The sequence below is a fragment of the Pseudonaja textilis genome, chromosome 8 (assembly GCF_049901715.1).
Source record: "Pseudonaja textilis isolate UNSWEBS1 chromosome 8, rPseTex1.2, whole genome shotgun sequence".
Lineage (NCBI taxonomy): Eukaryota > Metazoa > Chordata > Lepidosauria > Squamata > Elapidae > Pseudonaja > Pseudonaja textilis.
Genome location: NC_141997.1, coordinates 26,695,385 through 26,720,718, shown reverse-complemented (window position 1 = coordinate 26,720,718; position 25,334 = coordinate 26,695,385). Strand labels below are relative to the sequence as shown.

Sequence of the window (25,334 nt, the reverse complement as noted above, 5' to 3'; positions counted from 1 at the left end):
GGTGTACTTCTTAGCAATGCCAAGGAGAGAAAATGGCTCCTTCAGAAAGTCCAAGACTGGTGTCCTTTAGAAAGGCAGAAGATAAACAGGATCAGCAACAATGCCCACCCATGACTTTTATTATTAAGTTTTTGTTAACTTTTATTTTACTAGACTTGTATTATTTTCTATTAGTTATAAATCAGAAAAATAAATGAATAAATATCCATTTATTTATCAGATTTTTATTCCACCCATGTCAATTTATTAGTAACTCAAGATGACAATTTTGTCTAATACTTTCTCCTATTTTCTCCACAACAATAATCCAGTGGGGTGGGCTGGGATGAGAGTGTGACTGGACCAAAGTCACCCAGACAGTTTCATGCCTACGGCTGGACTAGAACAGTCTTCTAAGTCTACTGGTTTTTAGTCTGGTGCCTTAACCACTTAGATAAATATAGTTCTAGATCATGTTCTTGTGATCTCCAGATTAAAGATCATAAACCTAGAATAAATAAAATGAAAAAAAAAACCCAACCCATCCTACTACATATATATCCAAACCAGGATTCAAAACATTTCATAACTGTGGCATAAGTACATATGGAAAATGTTAATCCATTTACTGATTCATGTTTGGTTACACAAGGAAGCAGCTGGTATGTGGAAGATTTGTTATCTACCAAGTGAAAAATGTTTGGGAAGGGAGGAGGGTGAGAGGGGGGTGTTTAACTTTGTTATAATATGTCCAATAATGAAATTAGTAATAGTAATTCTGGTTATTCTGCTAATATGTCTAGCTATGAAGCTTGCTACTTACACTGAACTCTTATTAACATGAGAACCTCCAGAATGAAAGAAAAAGCTTAATTTCATTGAAATACTATTTAACCCAGAATTCAGAAATACACAAGGCATCAGTAGTAAAATTAAGAGTTGTGTCCTTAAGGAATGGATTGTGAATGGCTGTGGAACTACTAGGAGAGAATGAAGCCTTCTACACAGATACAGGGAAATTAGATGCTTACTCCCACCACTTCTGGATGAATCATGCCTGCACCTCTTGGCAAAAGTCCAACTCTTGACCCCATAACCTCATTCCACATTTACTTCTCCAGATCTCAATTCTCAGCCTCAAAGTTCTTTCTTTTTCTCTTTTAAGTATGCCCTATGTTTTCAGAGGAATAGGCTGTTAATAGAGAAGGCAAGGAAGCTGTTACTGAATTAGATTCTTTGAAAAAACACTTTAAGAATGTGCTTCAAGGAAGAATTTGAGCATTTCCAAGAAAAATGTGGGGGCAATTGCATGCCGGGCTGGATGACACAGAAAACAAAATCACAATCAGTTGAATGTTTACCATTAAAACGATGGTTTTTACACTTTTTTTACATGCAAAAAACACACAGGCATTTTTTAGACTGCTAAATGCAGGAGAAGAGTTGCCCAAAATAACAAATTAATCAGTAATTGAAATAACAAATCAAGAGTAAAATGAGAATCCCCTTTTTTTTTTAAACAAAAGATTCTCCGCAAAGATAGGATTTTCCTGGGTAGCACTTTACTGCCCCCTTTTGCACTTTAACATTAGAACAGGTCTGAGCATGAACATGCTATTGTGAATCCCTGTGAAATAGCAGATGATTAGCACAGAAATAAAGATTTACAGAACTCTTAAGCTGCATTTTATAGCCTTTACATTGCTGAATATGTTATGGTAGCAACTAGGATGACAGAGCAAGTTAAACAAATAGATTAGGAATTAGTAGGGTTAAACCCAATATTCTCTTTTTCTACAGGCAAATCTACACTCGAGAGGAATCTTTTCTGTTATTTCACATTATTATACATTTTTTTTTAGATACAGAAAGGAAAAATACACTGCCGTTTAAATTTGTTTGCTATGGTTACAAGGAAAGAGAGCAGGAGCTAAAGGCCACAAAATTATTTTCCTACAATGCCATGCAAAAATAAAGTAGCACGAACTAATTCAAATGCCCTGCTATCTATGAGACAAAAGCAAGTTCAGCTATTCTAAATTACAAACACACAGTAATTTTATTAAGCATGATGATACTGTACTCCTGCATATTTCTGCTTCTTTTTTTCTTTTCCAAGCAAAAACATCGTTCTTTGTGGCTCACTATTTATAAACATACAGTCCTGATAATGGAATGGAAGACGAACTCTCTCTTCTAAAGGTACCTCAGAATCCATGAATAAAGCCCGTATGTGCTAGGCACCTTTATATTTAAACTTAATCCATTTGCCTGTCATCTTAAAATTGCTAAACAAGTCATGATAATATTACGTTCCACTGCCCTTAGCAATGTGCAACTGAACCTTCAGCGTGATGAAAGCCAACTCCTTTTGATATAAAATTTAGTTTTCATTTCTGCTGCCACAAAATGGAGGAGTCTGACGCTGTATTACAAAGGCACGCATGTGTGTTCAAACTGTACAGCACTAACTTTATTTCTATGTTACAACAAGGTAATCATTTTTTTCAGCTACTTTTTAACATGATTACAGGGGAGCGAGGGAGATCTGTTTGATATGGAAAGTTTTGTTGAATTGTATAGTAGGATGCCGGTAAATGTTTTTGTTTTAAAGGATGAAAAAAAAAATCAGAATCTGAAATAAGATAGCAAAAACCAGCTAGTTCACTTTATTAATGGGGATGGAAACTTAGAAGCAAAGCTAGCAAAACCAACACAGAAATAATTTTTCATTTCTGGGCTATCAAAGATTCTTATTCTTAAATCCTTTGTTAGTCAGAATGTTAAGATGGCAGTTTAAAGTTTGAGGTTCTTCTTAATTACAATTGTGTGGTTTTTTTTTAACCCCAAGTTCAAAAAGAGTGATGACAATCTTGTCAATGGCTGGAATGTCAGAACTGCACCTTATAATACAGGAAATTCTAGTTTAATTATTCTTTGATTGAAATTTGTCTGAGTAAGAAAATCGCAGGGATACAGAAACTTTCTAAAACACGCTGCTTTCAAGATGAGATGTAATGCAGCAGTTATTTCTTCATCCTGGCAATAGCTATATATAAAGCTAGCCCTATACAAACCCATTCATTTTGGAATTGAATTTGCACTCACTATTCCGCCTTGCAATCAAGATAAGTCCAACATTCATATACCAAACAAGAAAAACACCAAGATATAAATTATATGGTACTTTAAATACCAATTTTAACATTGTTTAATGAAAATAAAATTACCATACATGATCCAAATAGAATAAACAATGTATTAAAATGGATGAATCAGTATAAACTATTTTATGTAGTTCTGATGTATCCTTGTTTTATACATAATACTAAACTATAGTGTATGTGTGGCTGTTTCTTTTTAATTTGTACAATCCATGAATTCTTCTTACTACAGATGCATGCACAGATCACGCTACACTCCAAAACAAACCAACTGTATGGGCTGTTGTTACTTGAGAAATAAATATTTCCAATACCTTCAGGTCAATCTATTGCCATTTAAAGTTCCTTTCCAAACAGTCAAAATTCCTGTTTCAGCTGTAATTTCAGCATTCATTATATATTTAGTGAATTGTTTTAAAAAGCATAATTCCTTAAAAGTAAAAAGTATTTAAAAGCCTGCAAGATACATAATATCACAAATTTATAAATGTTAAAACAAAAATATGCCATGATGTACGACAAACTGGCTTAGGGTTAAAACCAAATAGAGTTGTGTTTGGACAGTGACATAACTAACTACACCGCTGAATCAAACAAAAAACTTGTATATGGCTTTTTCATGCATTCAATATAAAGTTTATTTGAAATTATGTGTATACTTAACAAGACACAGCACTTAAGTGTCACCTACAAAGCATACTTTTAACCTATATTGAATAATGGTGTTTAAAATCTATGAAATACTTCTGCTCAGATATCCATTTCACCACCATAGATGTATGATATTCCATGTGTGGTTATCAAATTAAATGGAGCTATAATCCTATATGTATTTTCCTGAAGAAAACTTCTCTAAACTCAGTGGGACTTCTGTATAGATGTGATCAGGGGTGCACCATTATTTATGTCATTCTTATTTCACCCAAGCTAGGTTTCTAAAAAATTTCATGAAGCGTCACCAAACTTTTTTTGTTTTTTTGAAAATTTTATTTGGGTTTTCACAAAAACAAAATACAAATAAAACATCTTTTTTGAAAATAGCATGGTCCCAGGTTATCACTTCTTCATACAGACACAAAACTCAATTTCATGCTCATTTTTATATTCTATTCCATATCTTATTACCATTTTATATTTTCTACATAGTTTTTCCCCTCTTCTAATTTTTTCAAACTTTGTTTTAATTATCTCAATTCAAATCATTATATTTATACTTTTGTCTGTCCTGTTACAATTTCACATTATCTTTTCTTATTAAGCAAATTTTTCCCTGTAGTTACCAATTAGAGTATGACACCTTTATATCCTTTAATTTTATCCATTCAAGCTTTTATTTAAGCTTCAATGTATAGCATTAAGATTATAGCATTCAATATAATACGTAACTTCTGCTTGGTACATTCTTAAAATAGACACTATATTCTTAAAAAGAAAAAATTATATATATATGTAAATAAAACACGTTCCATTCCAATTCAATTCTATCATTAATATGCATTAAAATCTTATCTTTAACATTTCTTTTCAATTGAATATCATACTTCCTTGGGAACACTTATAAACTTTCCATAGTTAATTCTTTTTTTTCATATCTCTCACTTATATTTTTATAAATCATTACTAATAATTAAAAATGTTCCCTTTTAATTCTCTCAATCATTTTAATTCATTTATTTATTAACAAACATCCCACTGCATTACAATAAATATTTTATCCATCATCATATTTTCTAAAGTTATTTCTATTTGCTATTTGCTATCTTATGTACCTTTGCAGAATCTCTTTTACAATTAAATTTTCACCCATTATCTCTAAACAAACTTATGGTTACAATCCTTACATCTTTTCCGTTTCTCTAGTTCTTGTTTCTATCTTTTACAACTTCTTTTCCTTGCCTTCTTCCCCCTCTTCTTCTCCCTCCCCTTTTTACCCCCTCGTCTCTCTACTTCTAACTTTCTCATCTGTAATCCCCTCTTCTGTTGCTTTATAATATTATACTTATCTTTCAAATTGTTCTTCTTCTTTTTGGTTGTTTTTTCTAATCTTAAACCTTTCACTCTCTTTCTCCCCTTTTCTTCTTCCCCCCCACTTAAAATTATTTGATCATTAAAGATGGATTCTCCTTTGTCCCAATCTTCTTGTTCTGCAAGCGTTTGTTGCTTCTCATAGTTCCAGATTTCAATTTCCCAAGAATTGAAACACGAAGCCAAAAGAACTTCTCCCTTCTTGTGTGTCTTCTTTCCATTTTTAAAGTTCCGTTTTCAGTTCTTCTAAGAGTGATACCATTTTAAAAACTTTTAAACAACCACCCAGTTAATTTTACTCATCTAGATGCAAAAACCCAAAACTACCAAGTAATCCAAATAATCCAAGGCTGTTTCTACTTGCTTCTTTTTTCCACTTTCTCTTCCTGGGGTTCTATTATTTTGTTACCAAGTTTCCATTAAAATGTATCTTTGAGGAATCTTGTTAAAATTTCACTGTAAGTTCCTTTTAATTACAGTTCCATTCCTTAATTCCAGGCAGTCTCCTCCATTTTTCCGAATCCTGCCCTTCTATTCTTTTTTTTTCTCCTTTCCAGCTTTTAAAAACTTTTAAATGTCCAGAAATCTTTATTATCCCTTTGACTTTTATTTTCAGCTTAAATGCCTATTAATGTCAAAGTGGATTTTTTTTTTCAGTTTCTTGCTTAAGTCTCTTAGCTGTCAGTATAAGGAAGGGAAGAAAAAAAACCTAATCCTTTCCCTTCTCTCTCTCCTTCACAGCTTCAAAATCTTCTTTGGGAACAATGTTGTTAAGTTTAAATTCCAGGGTACCTTATTTGTTGCTTTTGCTGTTTGACCCGGTCAACCAAAACTTTCTCTTCCTATCTTCCTCCTGCACATTCTTTTCCAGTCGAGTCCTTCTTTGTGGTGGCCATTTCTGACCACCACTACAACTGCCTTCGGGAAAGGGAGTAATGGCCAGCTGGGGAGGAGAGATGCGGCTCTCCTCAACCCTGCAGGCAGTCTCCCCTCTCTTCACCTCCTCTATGGGTGGCTTAGCCCCGAAACCAGCCGGCTCGGAGCGCTCCAGCGGCGAGCACGGATCGAAGCCTCAGAGAGATGAGGTTTTGGTCTGTCGCCGAAGAAACTCAAACTGGAAGGCGTCACCAAACTTTCTTCCTTTAGGTATACAGTATATTAGCAAAAGCCTAAGTTGTAACAATGTGTGTCATTAGCATTGCATTACTAAAAAAACAGATTGCCCCAAATGTTATAAATCTATTACTTTAATCACAGCACATAACAAATGCTTTAAGAAAATCACAACAGTGACAGTAGTTTTGCAGCGCTTAAAGTAATAGAAATCATGGTCACATCTGTTTTTTAACTAATCTCTCTTGCAGAATTTCAGGTCCTCACCAGGAAACTGATTTCCCCATGCTCATTTCACCAATGAAATCTAGAATTCTCTTGAGGTGGGGAAAAAAGAACCAGGAACAGCACTAAAGATTAAACATTGCAGAATAGTTAAACCAGACTGTTCTTGGAATATAAAGTGACAATTAAGCATGAGGAAAACAAATGGAGAAGGGCCAAAAAAATGCAGACGGATGGGACCTCCCCCCCAAAAGATGCTCTTAACTCTAAATGACATTTTTATTCAGTCAAGCATACAAATGAACTGCTATTTGGGCACTACTGCGGCAAACAGTTATCCAATACAGGTGGCCTTAGTGGATAACTCATCCGACAGCCAGCAAGGCAACAATATGAAGATACACATACATTACTTTCCAGCTGGACTTTTTAAATCCAACTTCACACATGAAAAACTCAAGACAAGCATAAAGAAGTTTAAAATTTAAAAGTGAAAGTACCAGCTTGCTCGAAAATGGGCTGGAGTTGAGCAGATTGTTTTTTGGGGGTGGTCAATGAGGCTATCAAATTAGGAGTGGAGGGCTGCTTCAGACACCGTAGTAGTCTGCTAGAATAAGATAGACAGCCACTTCCAGGATAGGTTGCTTACTTGAAGGTCTATATACAAAGCGGCCCAAAATGGCAGATGAAGCCAATTTAAATATGGGATGCAATGATACTCTTCACTGTACTTGGCAGTGTTAAGCTGGCTTTGTGGTAGGGGTCTCCAACCTTGGCTACTTTAAGCCTTGTGAACTTCATCTCCCAGCTTTGCTGGCTGAGGAATTCTGGAAGTTGAAGTCCACAAGTCTTAAAGTTGCCAAGGTTGGAGACTCCCTGCTTTAGGGGGAATATGACAGACCATAAGACCTGCCTCCTCCAAGTTTATTCTTTTTGCTCAACATCTCAATGCTCCTATCATTTTTAATAATTAAAAAAAGAATGTGCTGCTGGAGGAAGTGGGAGAGCTGGCTCAAATAAGTATTGGGGGAAAGTGATAGGAAAGCCAAAAACAGTATGCCTAATCCCATCTAAAGTTATAATGGCATCGTCCTAGAGCCACATGACGCACTCATCTCTGTTGTTTAAAAAGTGCCAAAAGATACTTTCTTTCATCTGTAATATGGGGTAGTACAAATCCCACTATGTGAAAAAAATTGATGATTTTATTTGTCATGTTTATAAAGTTGGCCAACTTTCTAATTCAAAGGAAACCTACAAAAAAGTTGATATTCTATTAATATTAGCTACAATTTAGAATATGAAAGTTACAAGCATTATTTCATTCCAAACGAAATCTTCCGCAGGATTTTTATTGTTTCATTAAGGAACAGCAAGATATTACTCACCGAAAGACTGTAGACCATGTAAACATTGCCTTATGCTCATCCATTGCTTCTGCTATTTCTCTAACTTTTATCAAGTATTTTAAAAGCATTCAGAAGCGTTAACCTGTCAATCTTTATAGTTCTTTCTTTCTGTGAGGCTATATCAACAAATCATAAAAGACCATCTATACGATTCATGTCATTTATTTGTATATTGTTTTATAATGCAAATAAACTGTTGTATTTTCTCCTATGACTTCTATAATTATCTGAATTGTCTACAATATCTAAAACACACAAAATAATTGGGTAAGATTGGCTATTTTTGGAAATGAAAAGTTTAGGAGTTGATCCAACTTTTGTTTTTGTTTTTAAATGTTCCAATTATTTTAATGAAAATAGATTTAAGGACCAACTACATATCTTAGTTATTGTGTTAACAATTGTGTTTCTTTTTATAGAGGAGATAACATAAAGTGGTTTCACACATCAGGCAAAGCAACTACCTATGTACATCTAATAGTCTTACAAAAATTAATTTCAAAAAGATCTAAAGCAGAGTGCTCCACAAGTGAAATGCCATGATGTAGTCCCTCACAGATTCCCATATCAATTGTGGAAGACGCTTTCAGTGAATTTGTCAAAACACCTTTCTTTTAAGGTGTTAGGGGTCCCACAGATACTTGGCTGGCCACTGCAGGAACAGAACAGGGCTAAAAAGGTATTTGGTTAGATCCTGCAGAGCTCTGGTGTTCTAGAAAGATCATCAATCAGGGGATGGAGGAGAAAAGGGACTCTTTAATAGGATTAGTTTCACTGGAATCCAGATGTAGGAACTTAACTTATAAGCAGATCATGCATCAATTCAATCCCACCCATTTGGACTTCAAATTTTCTTTGGCCTTAACTTTCAAACAGGGCAACACTTACATACATGGATACATAATGTTGTGGATCCAGTTCATTTGGATTGTAGAATAGTAGTATAAATTAGGACCAAGACTATTCTCAATGGAGGAAGCTCAGGGAATGTCTTTGGAGAAATCACCATCTCCCTGCCCAATCTATCCCAGAGTTTAGCCTTGGAGGAAAATCCCACTATGTGAACAAGTTAAGATATAACTTCTAAAATTAGAAATAAATTATATATAGTACTAAATGTGGTAATAAACTCAAAGCTGCAAAAAGATGAATTTCTTCTAAACTAAATGAACAAGATTTCTACTAACTTCAGAAGGAAAATCTAGGTATGAATAAATATGAATAAAATGCAATCAGAACAATATTCAATGTCATAAGAAAGAGTTTGACCTCTATACAAGAAGTTATTCCAAGAAGTTTACCACCTGCCTTTGTGTGTGCTTCAAGAAAGAAATCAGCACAACCTATCTAGAGGCTAAGGGCTTCTTCACTGCATTGTGAACATTCCTTTCAGAGAGATAATACAGTCCCTCCAGCTGCAAACTTCAATGCATTGCAAGTTCTCATCAGAACAAAGATGTACAAGTAAGAGCAATGTTAAAATGTACATGTCTGGATGATTTCTAGAACGAACATTGTGAAGAAACATACTTGACAACCTCTGCATAGAGAAACACTATATAAATAATTGCCTCTTCTTGATGTATCACAATGTACATAGCCTTATCTGCAACATTTCAGAAACGAGACATGACAGGTAGGTTCGAAAGCTAAATGTTGGATAATGGTTAGCAAACAAATGACATAGGCTTTTGCATTATTTCTTTAATCACTTTAACCCTTGTTCCAACAGAAAGCATAAGGCCAGAGTAATTCAGCTGCTTCTTTTGTCATTTGCCTTCCATAAATATGCACCAGTCTGCATTTGAAAGGCTGAAGGAGGCTGCAAGCTTGCTGGACATTTATCATGCCCTGTTCGTTGTGAACAAGCAAATACTTTAGTTGAATAGCCCATTAGCAATCATTGTCAAATGCAGAATGTAAGGTGCTTGGATGTGACCAGCCTTTAAAGCAGTGAAGGGCCTCCCCTGAGCTTTGTATATTATCTGCAGCCTAAAGGGATCTTTTGCTATAGATTTCTGAAGGCTAAGGAGAAATACTGAAAAATTCACAATGCTCATTATTACATATTTCTTAAAGCATATCAGCTTGGGATAATTGGACTATCTGGGTTTGGGTCAAAAAAAGTTTCAAAAATATTTACACAGGAAAACCTATGATTAGGTAAATTTTAACCAGTCAGCTTTCTCCAAATATGCCAGAACTTAAAATACAAAACGGACAGATTGCAACAAGCCTTCTATGATCCTTTAATCCATGCTTTGTTCTATTAAAACACTCCCTTCTCTTTTGCATGTAATCTATAAACCTGCATTTTTAAAATCACAAATATCATAAAAAGTTTCATAGGAGCTTCATATAAATTTATCCATTTATCGGATTACTATAAAGTTTTTAAACAACCTTCTCTTATTCCTAAGAAGGGAGGGCAACAAAACAGAATGCTTAGTTTTGCTTCTCATGTGAGGCGCAAGACTGAAAGCACTGCCAGAAAGGTAACTAAAAGCCTTGTCTTAATAATAAAAACATTAAAAAAATCAGAAAACCTCCATTCTATCCATCTGCTCTTTTCTGTTCCTTGCCAGCATCCTACTTGAATCCCAAATAGATTAAATAAATAAATGTGAAGGGCGGCTAATCCTACAGAAGGTAATGTCATTGCTAGAGCTGAAGTTAAAAAGGGGGGAAAAAAAGATTTACATTTGAACCATTCCGGGGTTCCAAAGTTTTAATCAATCCAAATTTCAGCAATAAAAAGGCAGTAAATGAAATCCACCTTTACCATATTAGGCACCACCAATGAGCAAGAACTGAGCAGCCTTTCTCTGCTGCCCATCCAGTCTGGCTATAAGAAGGCCTTTATATTTCCTAATCCCAACCTCCCCCACCCAAAGATTCTCTCTCTCTCTTTTTTCAATTCTCACATAATACCTTGCAGCCCTGAAGGCAAGGCCCTTAGTTTCTACATCCCTTTCACTGACATGTCATTTCCAACATCAAGCTAATCTATATGTTGCCATGGTATCCCCCTTTATCTGCCTTTACATCTTATGAGCGGCATGGATTTACCACATTATTTTTTATCTGAAAGACAGAAAATGGTGGTTTTATTGCCATACAATCAGATTACTGCTGCTAGTTTCTCTATGCCTTTTTACCATACTTCAATCAAAAGGGATCACTTTCTTTATACTCTCCCCTTGATTTACATTACATCTGTAAGGGCCTAGTCTGGGTTGTAATCCCCTTATTAACTAGGAGCGGGGTTGATTTGCCTAAAAATAAAAGCAAATTGTGTCCGACCTTTTCATTTTGTTTTTGATTCGGAACTACAAAATGGATTATCAAAGAAATCTTCAGAGTTCACACAGCCACTATACTACTGAATTCAAAATGAGAATTAAACAAGTTAAACAAGGAGAGCGATGTCAGGGGTTTACTTTTTCCATCATGGCTGAAGGGCTGAATAGTAGTACTTCTTTGTATACTTTGCCTACAGAGAAAAACAATGGATCTGCACGAGTTTTGTTCCCAAGCAGTTCTGACATAGTCCCTAGCCATCAACTTTACACTGACCGCATTCAGATGGGGGAAGGGAGGATAGGATATGGTCTTAGACCCATGCCTCAATACCAACATACATTTATGCCCTTGGGTTTTAATCGAAATACTTTAATTAGGTAAGTCCCTTTCAGCAAGATCTACTTGATTGCACAGAAAAGACAAAATCTACATAGAAGGATGTTCATTGGTGGAAAAACATTTTTGTTTACTTAAAAAAAAAAAAGACCAGATTCAGAAGAGGAAAGTTTTGATAAGAATATTTTTTTCTTAGAGCCAGCCAGGCTGGGGGGATGGGGGAGGGAAGGAAGGAAGGGAAGGTTGGTTTAATAAACTCCCTACATGGTACAGTATACTGCCATTACACTTTCCCTATCAAACATCATGAGCAGAGAAGGAAAAAGATATAAAAAGAGGGGAAAACTTCCTAAGTCAACTTGACTTTCAGTCACTGCATTGTCTATAGTAATTAAGAATTAAGATGCCATATGTTAAATAAAAAAACTGAGTTAAGAGTTGCTTTACTTCAGAAAGTTTCAGGTAAGAAGCTTTGATATTTTTTCTCTCTCTCTCTCTCTCTGTGTGTGTGTACACATACCGGTAGTATGTACACATATTGTACTATGTTTCCAACTGATCATATAATAGCAATAATAATGTATATAAAGGCAAAAAGAAATTGCACCCAAATATAGCCTTTTGCTATGGGGTAAGCATTATCTATTTTTTTTAAAAAGCTTGAGTTACTCATTGCATCTTGTGTCCTTCAAAGATGTTGGATTGCCACTCCCATACCTATCAGCCAACATGACTTAGTCTTATGGGAATTGCAGTTCAACATATCTGGAGGTCACTACTTGCAATCAGTAAATCTCTTTAAGCATATGGATATTTCTCAGATTAATCATAGCTAGGGCTACACTCCTTTAAACCAGAATTGGCAATGTGGTTTAAAGTGAAATCTGAAAAATAGACTTAATTTCATTATATAAAATTAACTTTCTATATTGAGGTCAGATACATTTTATACAGATATGGTTTTATTATGAAGACAGTTTTATGAGTTCCCGGTTAAACCCTATACATTTGGGGAGATAATATCCAATGAGTGATAAAGATTTCATTTGCACCATCTATAACTCACAAAAATAATATATTTGCAGTGGTTTCCATGTATCCCTACATAAATTATATACAAGACAATAACAGTTAAGATTAAGAAGCAAGGCTCTGGGTTCCTAAATAAATCATTAAGAAGGTTTACCAAATGTTATCTCAAGATGTAGTCTCTCCTTGCTCTGACAGCTTTTGTATCCTTCTAAAACAAGACTGTCTGTTACAAGTAGTTTATCGTCCTGGCAAAATGCAAGAAATGGTGATGTGAAGGCACTCACCATTCACTCCCATGATTCCCCCACTTTCCTCCTACTCTGTATTAAAACCGACAAGATTAACCCATAGTAAATTGCAGAGCACAGTTCAAGGAGCTATTCATTCAGTAGTGAATGTGCATTTGTTAGCCTTGAAAACAAGAATAAGAATTTCAGAAACAAACAATGAGGAGCAGGCTGGTTTGTGCTACTGAAGAGACAGCTTAAATAGGCCCATCAATTGTAGGCCATTTTATCAGCCTCTGACAGGCTGATGTTTATTCAGGCTAACTGCTGCAGATTTTATGTGTAATAGGTTATCGGGGATACTGTTTGGCTATTTGTTTGCTTTACCTTAGTCAAATTAGTCAAATTTAAGGAGAAGAGTTCCACCACTGGCAGAATATTTGGCTGACATAACTTCTCTTTGCAAGAAAGGACAAATTTAAGTAACCTCACTGATAAGTAAATGTGTCTGTCCTTCACTCTGAAACTCACCTAATAAAACTTCAGTTTATATGTAATTGGGAAATCACCCTACTGGCTACAAAGATTTTTTTAAAAAGCCAAGATACACAAGGCAATTGTTGGCAGGAAGAAATTTCTTCATTCTGTCACTAGAGCTATTCAAGAGCTTATCTTGTCTTTGTATCTAGTTTTCTAAGTGGTTGAAAAGACCACAGAAATCACCTACAAAGAAAATCTGAGAGCAAAGCACAGCATATGTGGTATCTCTTATGATTTTTTTTAAAGATTAGGGCATTTTCAGACAGAGGCATTAAGCCACAGCTGGAACATTAATGTGAAAGTCTCATTTGACAGCCACCTTATTTTTTTTTTCCCTAATCACTGTTAAATATGCTAGTTACCAATATAAATTACAGGACTGAAATTTGGGGAATCGGGTCATGAGAGAATGCTGGTTCACCTTCTATGGCATTACCGCACATTCAGTGGGACCTGGTCTTGACAAAGTCTCCACCGAATCACTTTCAGAACAACAGATTTCTGAGTTATAGTAAGCTTTCACCCTGAGCAACAAGGGCTTAGTAATTATGTCTTCAAACTATGAAAAAGTATTACAATGCAATTCTATGCATGTTTATTCAGAAGTAAATCCTAATCTGCTGTAAACACATGAAAGGTATGTTTATGACTGCAACTCTACATATCAACATTGGATCCTTCTAAGTAGAGTGTCATGGGAGGTAAAGGGGAAAAAAGAATAATCTCTCTATAAAGATCTTTCCTTTCTTTGAAGGAATAAAATACTATCCTTCAGGCTCAGAACAGAAAAGCACCCAGAAATACAATACATTGATTAAAAGTGACAATCAGACTCATTTCACACAGGATAGGGTTACTAATGCATTTATCAAAAGTGCAGGCCATTTATACGTGCTACCTCAGAGAGGTGAACAAACCTGAATAATTAATACCAATACATTTCAATCCTATCATGGGGCGCTACTTATTCAAAATGCTGCATCGAACAAGTAGAAGCGCTGTTGATTAAATTGTAGTTAACTTGCGGTTGGTAATATTTCTATCAAGTAAAATTAAAGAATCAGTTTGATGACAAGGCCCCTCTATAAATGGTGAGTCAAGTAAATCATTTGATAGTGAAAATGAACCCTTGGTTACCGAGCACGTAGGCAAGTAAGCCCTGGAAACCGAAGAGAGAAGGAAAGGACTACAGTACAGCTAAGTGGACTTTTATGTACTGGAAGAGTGACCTCTGTAGGAAAAATGCAATCACTAGACTGCAGCTAAAGATGGAAGAATATGCTTTTTTTTTTCCCTAGGACTAATCTTAACACTATTGTATACCAGGATAACTTCCGCACTTCAGCATGTAATTACACACATACACACAAGCACTTCTTTTCTGGTTTAAAATTGAATTTAATTGAAATATTTTCTAAGTTGCAGAGAGAATGCTAAAACAAGCTCTTTGCGCCCCTCTCCAGCAGTAGTAAGAGTGTACATATATCTCAGGAAAGGAAGAAAGTGTTACTGAACCTGGACAAGCATTTCATGATCCTCACAAAGGATAGAGCAGTTTTCCAACATTATAATGAAAATAAAAGATCCATTCTTCATTTAGTCAGGTTTTCACTGATTATTTCACTAACTATATTATCAGGGCTGCTTTGGATAAAAAAAACACTTTGGGGAAAAGAGAGGAGTGGGCAGAATCAATAGCGGAGTGCGAGAAAAATGATGGACATCAGAATATTTTAAGTTTATGAACATAATATCTTAAAAGTTTTACTTTTAGACTTAAATTCAAATGTGTGTTGTTTTAGAGCTGCAGATAGTATATCCCAACTCATAAACTATTTCACACTTGTGAGACAGGCTGTTCCAATTATTTTACAGAGAAAAGTGTGGTCTGTTCATGCCCAGCAAGTTTAGGAGGTTATGCAGAGAAGCGGATCTCACTATAATCATTTTCAATAAACCACATGCTAAGAAATCATAAGAGATTGATGTGGCTCTTAAAAAATTGTTTTCTCAGGAAAGAAAAGAATGAAATTTCCACTACATTTCTTTCAGAAACAAAACACAGAAAAATAAACTCAAATGATGGTTTCTTAAGACTGCAAAAGTTAACAGGCTTAACGTAGTTATTTGCAGGAAGATACTATTCAACAGGGGCAAGAAACAAATTCTTTTCCCCCTTTATTCTAAGTATAAATCCCTTAGATAAGCATGTTCTTACAGCATTATACTTCATTATTATATCATATTAGACTTAGGATGCAAACTCCCACCACATGTCAGTTTCTAATTCTTTGCATCAACTCTTTCCAACCCTTTCTAGGGTGCCTATTATCTTTGTTCTGCTTGGATCCCCGAAGACTAACAGCGGGGAAAACATTCGGCTAGGCAAACATTTTCCTCAACGCCCTGGCCGCGTTTCTGCTGACAAAATTAGAAGGAGCCTTGATTTAAGCCTTGGGAGTCTTTACCTGGGACTACAAAGTCAATCCCTTCCCACTTTTTCCACACATGTCCTTTCCTCAACAGGCTCCAATTCTGGGAGAAAAAAAAAAGGACGGCTGGTTTGTCCGTTCAAAGGACCTCCATTTCTGGCGAAACCAGGCCGGCTACTAACACTCTGCATGGCCCCACAAGCCCGTCATGTGTTGTCCCCCCTCCTCGCCCAAGAAACGATTCCGAGCCGTGTCTTTTGCTGGGCTCCCTTCCTTTTCAAAGAAAGCCTCCAGACGCCAGCACGGGGATCGCGGTCAAGAGACGCTCCGCGTTTCGCTTCTAAAGCAGCGGAATGTCGCTCCCACCGATGCAGCGAAGCGTACAAAATAATAATTAAAAAAAAACAAATCGCTGCACGATACTTCGAGACAGTCCCCCCCAACACACACATACACACACATACACACACAGACACTCCTTCCCGCACTGGAGAGGCTCAGCGCCCACCTAGAGAGGAGGACCGAGGACTAAACTGCGTCTCCCCACCCCCGCCCGCCCGCCGTTTTGTTCCAGTTGGCAGTCCCGTTTCCCCGGCCTCTCCGACGGAGGGCTCTCGCCAGGGTTTGCGCCTCATTTGCCCTCCCGCAGCTCGCTCGGATGGCGGCGGCGGCGACGCCGCGGCCTGCCTGAAGGGCCTGGCCGCGTCAGAGAGCAAGGCTGCCCTCGCCAGCCCTTCCCCGCCTTCGCCGGGGTTGGGGGGAGAGGGGTAAGAAGCGAGCCTCTCCAGGGTACTTACTTGGAGTTGGAGGAGTTCCAGTAGATGGGCTCCAGCACCAGAGAGCTGGCCAGCGCCGTCCGGCACAAAAGCACCCAGATCCCCCAGCAGCATTTCCCGAGCGGGGATCCCCCCCGGCGCGCTACCATGGTCGGGGGCGCCGCCGGCGGGTCCTGCCCCAAAGGTTCGCCAACTCCGCGGCGCCCGGAAGAACGGAGGCGTCCACAATCTCCCCTCACACGAAGGAGCCACCACCAGAGGCAAATCCCGGGCAGCCAACGAGCTCGCCCTCCCGGCTTTAAGTCGTCGAGCGCACGGTCGCCGGCATGGAACGGCAATCCCGAACGGGAAGGAAGGCAGGCAGGCAGGCAGGCAGGCGAGGTGCAAGCCGGCCCCGGGAGCCCCTCACCCCCGTCGGCCGCCAAAGGAGCACGACGACGCTAAGGACCGCCCGTCGCTCAGTCCTGCCGCTGCCGCGCTCAGCTGCTCCCGCTTCGCCTTGCCAAGGATGAAGCGCGAAGGAAAAACCGAGCGAGGACGCCCAATTTAATTCCTCGGCGGCGCCCGCAGTTTTCTTCGCCCCTTCTATAAATCCACCTGGAGAAAGCGAGGTAGCCGGTGCCGCCGGGCGGCAGATCCGCGGGCTTCCATCGCCCTCCCGGCCGCCCAGGAGAGGCTGCTTATTCCTGGCGTCCAAAGGCTTTTCGTCCCCTCTTCAGCGGGGCGAGCCCGGCAAAGGGCAGCGATGCCTCTTCCGGCGGGCTCCCAGCGCCCGCACCGCCGCCAACGACGACACGGCAAGGAAGAGAAGACGGAGCGAGAGGCCAGGCAGGCGCCCTCGACTTCACATTCGCCGCCGTCGCCGGGGCCACACAGAGCGGCCGCCGCTGCTGCCGCCGTTTCCCTTCCCCTCCCCCGCCGCCGCCCTCTTCCTCCTCTGGTTCAAGGCTCGCTCGACCGCGTCTTGCCGGGCTGCCGGGCTTTCTTGCCACGGTCTCCTCCTCGACTCCAAACGCGAGAGTGAAGCTGCGAGTCGCCGCTCCCGCGCCCTGCCTCCTCATTATAAACCCAGCCACCCCCCTTCTCCAGAAACTCTTGCGCTGGTTGGGTGGCGCCTCTGTCACTTACGCCCAGAAGCGGAGCCCACCTTCCAAAGGGGCGGGGCCGGCGCGAGGAAAAGAGGGGGAGGGAGGGACAGGTAACGCGCCCGATCCTGCAGCGCGAGCCGCCTCAGCCCTGGCGCTGCTCTGGGGATCCGAGAAGGCCAGCGCTGTTTCCCTCAGCTGGGCGCAGGTGTCTTTTCTTAAGGATTGAGCGCAGGGAGCGTCTCACACTTCTCTCGTTTCCCCGCCAAGCCGGCTAGCACGAGAGGCAAGAACGTCCTTCGGGACTCGCCAACTTTGCCTTCGCCTTTATTTTTCTCCTGCCTGAGAAGCAGGTGGCCTCTGACCGCCGACCCCGCGACTCTTTTAGATTCGACACCAGGTCGTAGCTCTGGAAAGTTCCTTGCGGACTCTCTGCTGGCTATAAGGAGCGCGCCGGGAGGAGGAGGGGCTGCATTTGAACCCCTTGCTTAAAAAGCCTGTGTGGCTCGCTTCCGAACCCGCCCGGTGCAATCCTGCGACTTGCGCAAATTCTTACTACCAAAGGGGCGCGAGGGATTCTGGCTTTGAAGCTGAAGGCGCAAGTTCTCCCGCGCAGCGCATCTGTATCGCTTTTGCGCCCGTTCGTGGGATCGCTTTGTAGACGGCCTCCCAACCCCTGGCATTGGGGGGGGGAGCTTTTATGGGCGGCGCGGTTGGGTTCGGTTGCCGGACCCAAAACGGGCCACGAATTCGTTGGAAGGGAAGCCCCGCGACAAAGTTTGGAGCCGAGTCTTGGAAATTAAATGAGGACGCGCTAGCGCGGCGGGTCTCGCTTTTTAAAAAAAAAAAAAAAACACAGCCCAAGCTTAGCCTGCCGCCAGCTGTGTGTAATTTCATAGAGCGACAGCACCCACTAGCGACCGCTATGAAAACCGCTGCTTTATTTTTACCTTCGTTTTGGCGATCCTCGGAAAAGTTCGCCTTGAAGTCAAACTGGACTTTTTTTGTTGGGTTTTGTTGTTGAAATCCTCGTGGATGTTAAGGGGGCTTTTTAAAGAGATTGAATCCGTTTAGGAATTAGAGGTGAAATGCGCCGCTTTCGATCTGATCTGTCCAATCGGCAGGTAGCCAAAGCAAACGAACGCAAATTAAAATCTGGCTAAAAACTAGATATAGGCCATATGTTGTGAATTATAAAAACGTTTTAATTGAGGGGGTTGAGTAGTGGAGAGGTAGGAATTCGAAATTATCTAAAATGATGTGGATTTCAAGAAAAATAGCCATAAAAATAATTTTGCGGCGATATTAGAAGGATATGTGATATCTCAAGTATACGATTAGACATTAGAGGTTTTGTTCGAGAAATACCTATTTAAAAATAAATGCAATGACATAAAAAAAGAAATTTAGTTCTTTCGGACTGAGAAGCTGAAAACACTTTTCAATATTGGGTTAAACCCAGGGAACAAAGCAGCCGGAAAATAAATATCAAAGTCTACGCAGAATTTTATTCTCCTCTCCTCGTTAAAAGTTAACGTTCTTGCGCTTAAATAAAACGATACCAGGAAATCATCATAACGAGAGCGGGTTAATAATTTCAGGGGAAAACTGGGTTTAAATTTCTGAGATTTTTTCCTTGTTTATTTAGCGAGAGGAAATTCTTTTTTTTCTCTTTTTTTTTTTAAAGCCGCGTGAAAGTGCCACTTCCAAAACTATGGCATTGACTCCGACTTCGCAGCTCCAGGTTTGGCACCGTCTCCCGCAGTCACCGAAATGGGTTAGCTCAAACCTGCTCATTCCGGATCGAGCGCTCCTCTCTCTTTCTTGGGACACTTGGCACAAAATTGACCTCCTCCAAGCCGACTGGTTCGATGCCCCTGAGCGGCCCAAATAATGTTTCGGGAGGCGGGTGGAAGCAATCCTCTGTGTCGTCCGTCCGTCCGTCAATGCAGCGAATCCCAGCGCCAGATGCGAAGAGAAGCAGAAGGAAGCGGGAAGGTTGTTAGGAATGGGAGACAACTTTTGCATTAACTTCGGCAAGTCCAATTTACCTTTTCCAAAAAGAAATGACGCTCGCTCCCAGAGGCTCGGAGCCTCATCCGAGGAAGAAAAAAAAAAAAAGGGGGGGACGGCGGCCAACTCGCCCTTCTTAGACAGGCGCCTCTGGAGCCTTACAAGAACTCCGAGCGGCTTCGCCTGCTGGGAGAAGGACACATCTGGAAATAGCCAAGTTGAGGATATTGGGGGAGGTGGAGGAAACGAACAAAGTGAACCCACATCCACTTTAATCCCAAGGAGACCTTCCCTAAGAATATTTGGAAGAATTTGGGGGAGGACGACAATTTTTTTCCAAAATTCTTTTAAAAGGATTTCAACTTTTGGGGACGTTTATTCATTCAGGAAGACGGCGCCTGGAAGTTGGGCGTGTCTGCCCGCTAGCCCGATCTATTGGATCCGATGTCATTCGCTGAGCGAGACGACCGATAGTCAGGTGGCTCTGGGGGGGTCTTTTGGCTGTTGTGGAGCAGCCGTGCGACAAGCCTGGCCTGGGAGGGGGGGACAGGTGTGTGTACTCAGCGATCCGGGGATGGGGATGGCGGTCCTCAGCTGCCTGGGCGCCTCGAGATGGCATCTACCGAGGAGGAACCGTGCAAAGAACCGGCTTGTAACTCCATCTGCTCAGGGAGCTCCGACAGTTGCAGTAAGGGGCGGACTGAGGTTCCCAGGTAGGGCGCCCTAAAAGATGCCTAAGAGAAGCATTTAAAAAAGGAGGGGAGGATTGAGACTGCTTAGGATCCCTGCCGCTGCCGGTCGCCCCAAACTCCGATCTCTTTTTCTTTTGCGATTTCGGAGCCTTTTCGCTCACCTCCCTTTGAGTAGATGTGGGTGCCTTGGCTGCTGAAAAGAGCGGGAGAGAAAGTTTGAGAAGGACGGGATCACTTCCTTGGCCACTTCACTTCTTCTTCGGATGTCCCTCCCTCAGCGACAGCACAAACGGACCCTTAAGGTTCGCACATTTCAAGGCACCTCGATAATAAACGCGGGAAACAGAAGATTGGAGTTACCGGATCTGGGATGACAAAAATCCGGACGATCGCTCGATGGCGGCAGAGACAGGCATCTCTAAATCTTTCTTGCCGGAGGATGGTGGGAATCGCTCGGATTTGTATAGCCCCAATCTAGTCACCCTAAAAAACTGCTCTTTTTTTTTTTTTTTTGAAGTTCCTGACGACAATTTCCCTTGCAGATTTTCGGAGGATGAAGCCTGGCTCACCACTAGGGCTTATTGCCAAAGAAAATGGGCGATGGCGAAAACTCTCTCCCGCCGGTGAGGAGCCACCGCTTCGGTCGCCTAAACCGGACACGGGTGACTTTCCATCCCCTTCGGAATAAGTAGGCCCGGGCTACCGGCAAGAATTACTCTGACTAATCTGACTAATCTAGCCTCAGAATTCCCGAGCGAAGGGAATCGGGCCCGCCACGCGAGGCCCGCAGGAGGAAGGGAAGCCGACAACAGCAGCCAAGTGGAGAAGCGCGAAGCCTCTGACTTTGGCCTTTTAGCTTCGCTTCTACCTCGGGAAAGCTTTCGTGCGCACTCACTGATGGTCCACCTGGCCACGGTTTTACGAGGTAAATAAAAAAGATCTGAGAAATCCACCCGGATTGAAGCGTATAAAAAGAGGAAGGCGGTTTGAACAAATATGGAGAGTCAACTCTTTTTGTCTTCTTCTTTGCAAAACTATTCACTTTGGGAACAAAAGGGCAATTAGCTCAGTTAGGTTCTCCTTTTAAGGAGAGGAAGGTCTTGTCTGAAGGGAAAAGTACCGGAGTGGGTTTTTTTTGGGGGGATATATACAACCTTCTGGGTCTTTGAAAGTCTCTTGCTGTTTAAATTGGAAATAAAATCTATCCCTTTGTGATGATAAGGCTGATAAGACCATTTGTGTCTGGATTGCAGGTAAACAGTCCTTGGATTGCAAGCTGGGATGATTTGGATGGCCTTCCGAGGGACTGTCCCCAGGATCTAGCTTCCAAGAGTTCTTGTTGGCCCTGGGCTCTTAACCAGAAACCTTGGCCGAACCTAAGATGGAATTACTCTTAGGAATCCAGTTGCATTTGTATTGGCTCCACAGGATGCAAAGAAGCCCATCTTCTAGTTTCAGTTTTGCCAGAACGAACTTAAGAGCATGGAATTAAACCCCGGCTAAAACATCAGTCCTCTTGACTTTCCTTCCACCCAGGCTTGAGAAAAAAGCCTTGCAAATTGAACCTGAAGCTTCGTCACCATTTCCTCAGCTGCTGAGAATAGTCACAATGCAAGAAAGGAAATAAAGCGAAGGTCAGTGGCAGAAACCTTGCAAAAATAATCCCCTGGACAAAACTGTTTTGTTTTTTTCCTCTCTCTCTTTTCCCCATAAGTGACTGTCCTGACAACGTCCTTCCAGGAAATTTTTAGTTAGTTGGGACAAAAGCTTCACGGGCAGCAATATTTCGAATCTGGAATCTCTCAGGATGCTACACTAGAAACTGGTAATTGTAACCCTTCCTCTTCTAAATAGTTACAGACAGCCTGTCCCATATGCTCAGCCTTTTTGGGGAAGGGGGGAGGAATCGGCAATTGATACCATACTAAAACAAAAAAAAGTCTAAATCAAGTAATAAATAAAAATGTTACAATTTCCAAAATTGACATTTTGGGCCTAGCAACAAGTCCAGAATTAGAAAAATTAGAAAAATTTGGATGAGATGTGGATAAATTCTCAACCTGGACAGCTTTAGTGCAAAACTAAAGCTGTCCCTTGTATGTGGAACAAAACATACAGAGATTTAGTGAATCTACAATCTAGATGAGAATCAGAATAACGTTGGTTTCAGAGATTCAGCAACATAGCTGAAAGTTACGTCAACACCATGTTTCCTGGTAACAGGGAAGCGTTAGGAACAAGTAGCATGCTTGTTATATACACTATGAAGGATATTAATCAAGGAATGGAGCCACTTTTCCTTATCTAGGAAGATACAGTTTTATTACAAAACATAATTCTGAATGAATCAAACTTGAGCTCTAGCTATACCTCAAGTTCAGCCTGTTGGCAGAGTTTCTTCACTAGCAGCTTCTGCAGTATAGCTAGAAACGCCAATTAGATTTCAGCATGCTTGGTGAAGCTATTTTTATGGGGTATCCTAAGGAACTACAGGAAGAATTGGGAATGTCTAAGCTTTTTGTTGCAGTTTTGATCAAGTTCTATTATTTGCCACATATTTTATTTGGGGCATTGCTAATAGCTGGTTTCCATTAAAATATTTCTGCGGAATTAAAGCTTTCATGCCGAGCAGCAAACGAGCATAGGATCCTTACCTATAACTGAGAGCCATGGCATGCACACACACTGTAATACATATATGTAATGTACACACACACATACATTACATATACATAATGCATATTTACACACCCACATGCACCCCCACACACAAACACAGAGCCACTATTGTGAAAGTTTTGTTCATTACTATTAGGGCTTTCCAGCTCTTGCTCCCTTTTTTAACAAGTATTCATTTTATTTTACAACTTAGTATTTATTTATATTTATATTTTGTATTGCCAACACTACAAAGACCACATCAATTTAAAAAACCTCATAATTATAACTTATAACCAATCCAAAATTACAACTTAACACTAGCACTTATATTAAGCATTTTGATTAAGAGGTCTGTAGAAGATCCATTTCCATGGTCCTCCCAAAGACCATCAGGGAAAGCACCATTCAGATCTCCAAAGTAAGGATAGCATGTACATCCTCCTCCAAAATACTTTCTTCCTCATCTCCTATGGCAAATAGTACTTTCCACATTTCCATCTGGGATGGATGCACCAGGGTCAATTCTCTGCACTAAGACTTACTGGAAGCAAATTAGCATTCCCACAATTGGTGTTTCTATTTTACTGGCAGCTTTCATCAACCAGCAACTTTCCATTTTGCATCAACTTTGAGGCACTCACCAAAGGTAGCCCCAGATAGAACCAATTGTAGCATGCAGTATTTTTCTTTTTGACAGCCCATATGCTGGCATCAGCAATACAAAATACCCTTTGTCTACCCAAGGTCAAGCGCAACCTAGAGCATTCAATATCTTGCTAACGTTTGATAATAACACGAACACATTTTTACTAATGGGATTTTTAGGGGAAATAAAACACAGGAAGTCGTAGCAAAGCAAAACAAACAGGTCAAACACTCCCAAGTCTACTTCCTCAGTGACATTATTGCATTATTGGATATACTACAATTGTAAGGCAACTATATATTAAAAAGTAGATTCTTATAGACATAGCTAACTGAGAAAACTAAATAATAAAAACACTTCAATCCACAACACGTTTTCTGGGAAATTAGGGTTAATGATTGATTCCCTTTCTTGAGATTGCCCGGACCTGTGAAAATTTGATCCAAAAGATTCCAGAATCCTCTGAATATGTACAAGATGCACACAGATGCATGGGGAGAAATTGATACACCATCCCTCTACACTTTAGAGAATGCACTGTGCTTTGTACTTTGGCAAAAGCAAACTATATCCAATTCATTTGATATAACAATTTATTTGATATAAGCTGTATGTTCAAGAGTCCGAGATTTGAAAATACCAATGCACAATTAGTACATTTAGCAACTGAAATTTTAAATGGTCTCTTCCAAAGGAATGCTTCTAGTTACAGCATCAGGGCAATTGATTTTTTTTTAAATCTACTAAGATTTGAAATAATTTGAAACTCCCAGGCATCATTGCTTTATTTTAGTCTGATTAAATTAAAAACAGCACAATGGTCACAGCAATATTAATTTATTAAAAACATCCTCAGAGATACCGACTGTTCAACTGTATACTTCATGATCTTTCATTCCGTACTTCGTGCAAGCAAAACAGGAGTCTGTTCAACCTATGCCACATACTGGAAACTTGATACAATTGATGTTACATAAAAACAAAACTAAATGGGTACCATTGTTGTTGTTATTTTGATTTAAATACTGGAATAAGAACATTAACTGAGGATGCCGCAAGTCTAGAAGAAATAGTACATGAGAAGGTTCAACCTACATGTGAAAAAGAATTCAGGGAACTGCCGAAAACAAGCAAGATGCAAGTGTTGCACCTTCTAGAAGGACTAGCAATTACTTGGAAACTTAAATCTTTATTTAATCTTACAACAATGGCAAAAAAAAAAAGTTACAAAATGATTGTAATGAGCTCTTATGCCCAAAAGTGCCTGTGAATATTTCCAGGAACACAGTACCGAATTAAGGGATTACAGGGTCATAAAAATGGAGTACTCTTAATACGATTGTTTTAAACTATGTGGCCAGTTTTATTTGCCCATCATGTTCATGCTGGGGATGCAAAAACTATTAAACTTCTTACAAAACCAAAGCTGTCCTCAAACAGAACTCCGTAACACTCCATGGCAATTGGTTTTGAAACTGAGCCGAGTAGCAAGTCTACAGTTTTATCATGTAAGGAAACACGACAGCAACTATCAAGGTCCTTGCCAAAAAGACAGTAAATCCACAGTTGAAATAAGTGCCCAATCAGTGTAAAAACCATCATTAAACCAGCAAGAGCCACTTAACAGGACAATAATTTCAACCTGCAGTGTAATCTTGGCTCTGAAAGTATGAAAA

At 40.0% G+C, this 25,334-nt stretch overlaps 1 protein-coding gene and 1 long non-coding RNA gene across 3 annotated transcripts in view; one reads left to right on the top strand and one right to left on the bottom strand.

Moving 5' to 3' along the window:
* EFNB2 (ephrin B2) overlaps positions 1–17,617 on the bottom strand; it is a 54,345-nt gene extending 36,728 nt beyond the window's left edge. Inside the window, exon 1 of one of the 2 annotated variants that reach the window (XM_026708345.2) lies at positions 16,583–17,617. In XM_026708345.2, the coding sequence (XP_026564130.1) occupies positions 16,583–16,710 (128 nt within the window). In that variant the 5' untranslated portion in view covers positions 16,711–17,617. The remainder of the gene's footprint in view (positions 1–16,582) is intronic. The other variant, XM_087938574.1, reaches the window with a different exon arrangement.
* Positions 17,618–17,807: 190 nt separating this feature from the next.
* Positions 17,808–24,771, top strand: LOC148125157 (uncharacterized). The gene is made up of 2 exons (XR_015744583.1): positions 17,808–21,276; positions 21,605–24,771. It is a non-coding gene; the product is annotated as an uncharacterized LOC148125157 (long non-coding RNA).
* The last annotated feature ends 563 nt before the right edge of the window (positions 24,772–25,334 follow it).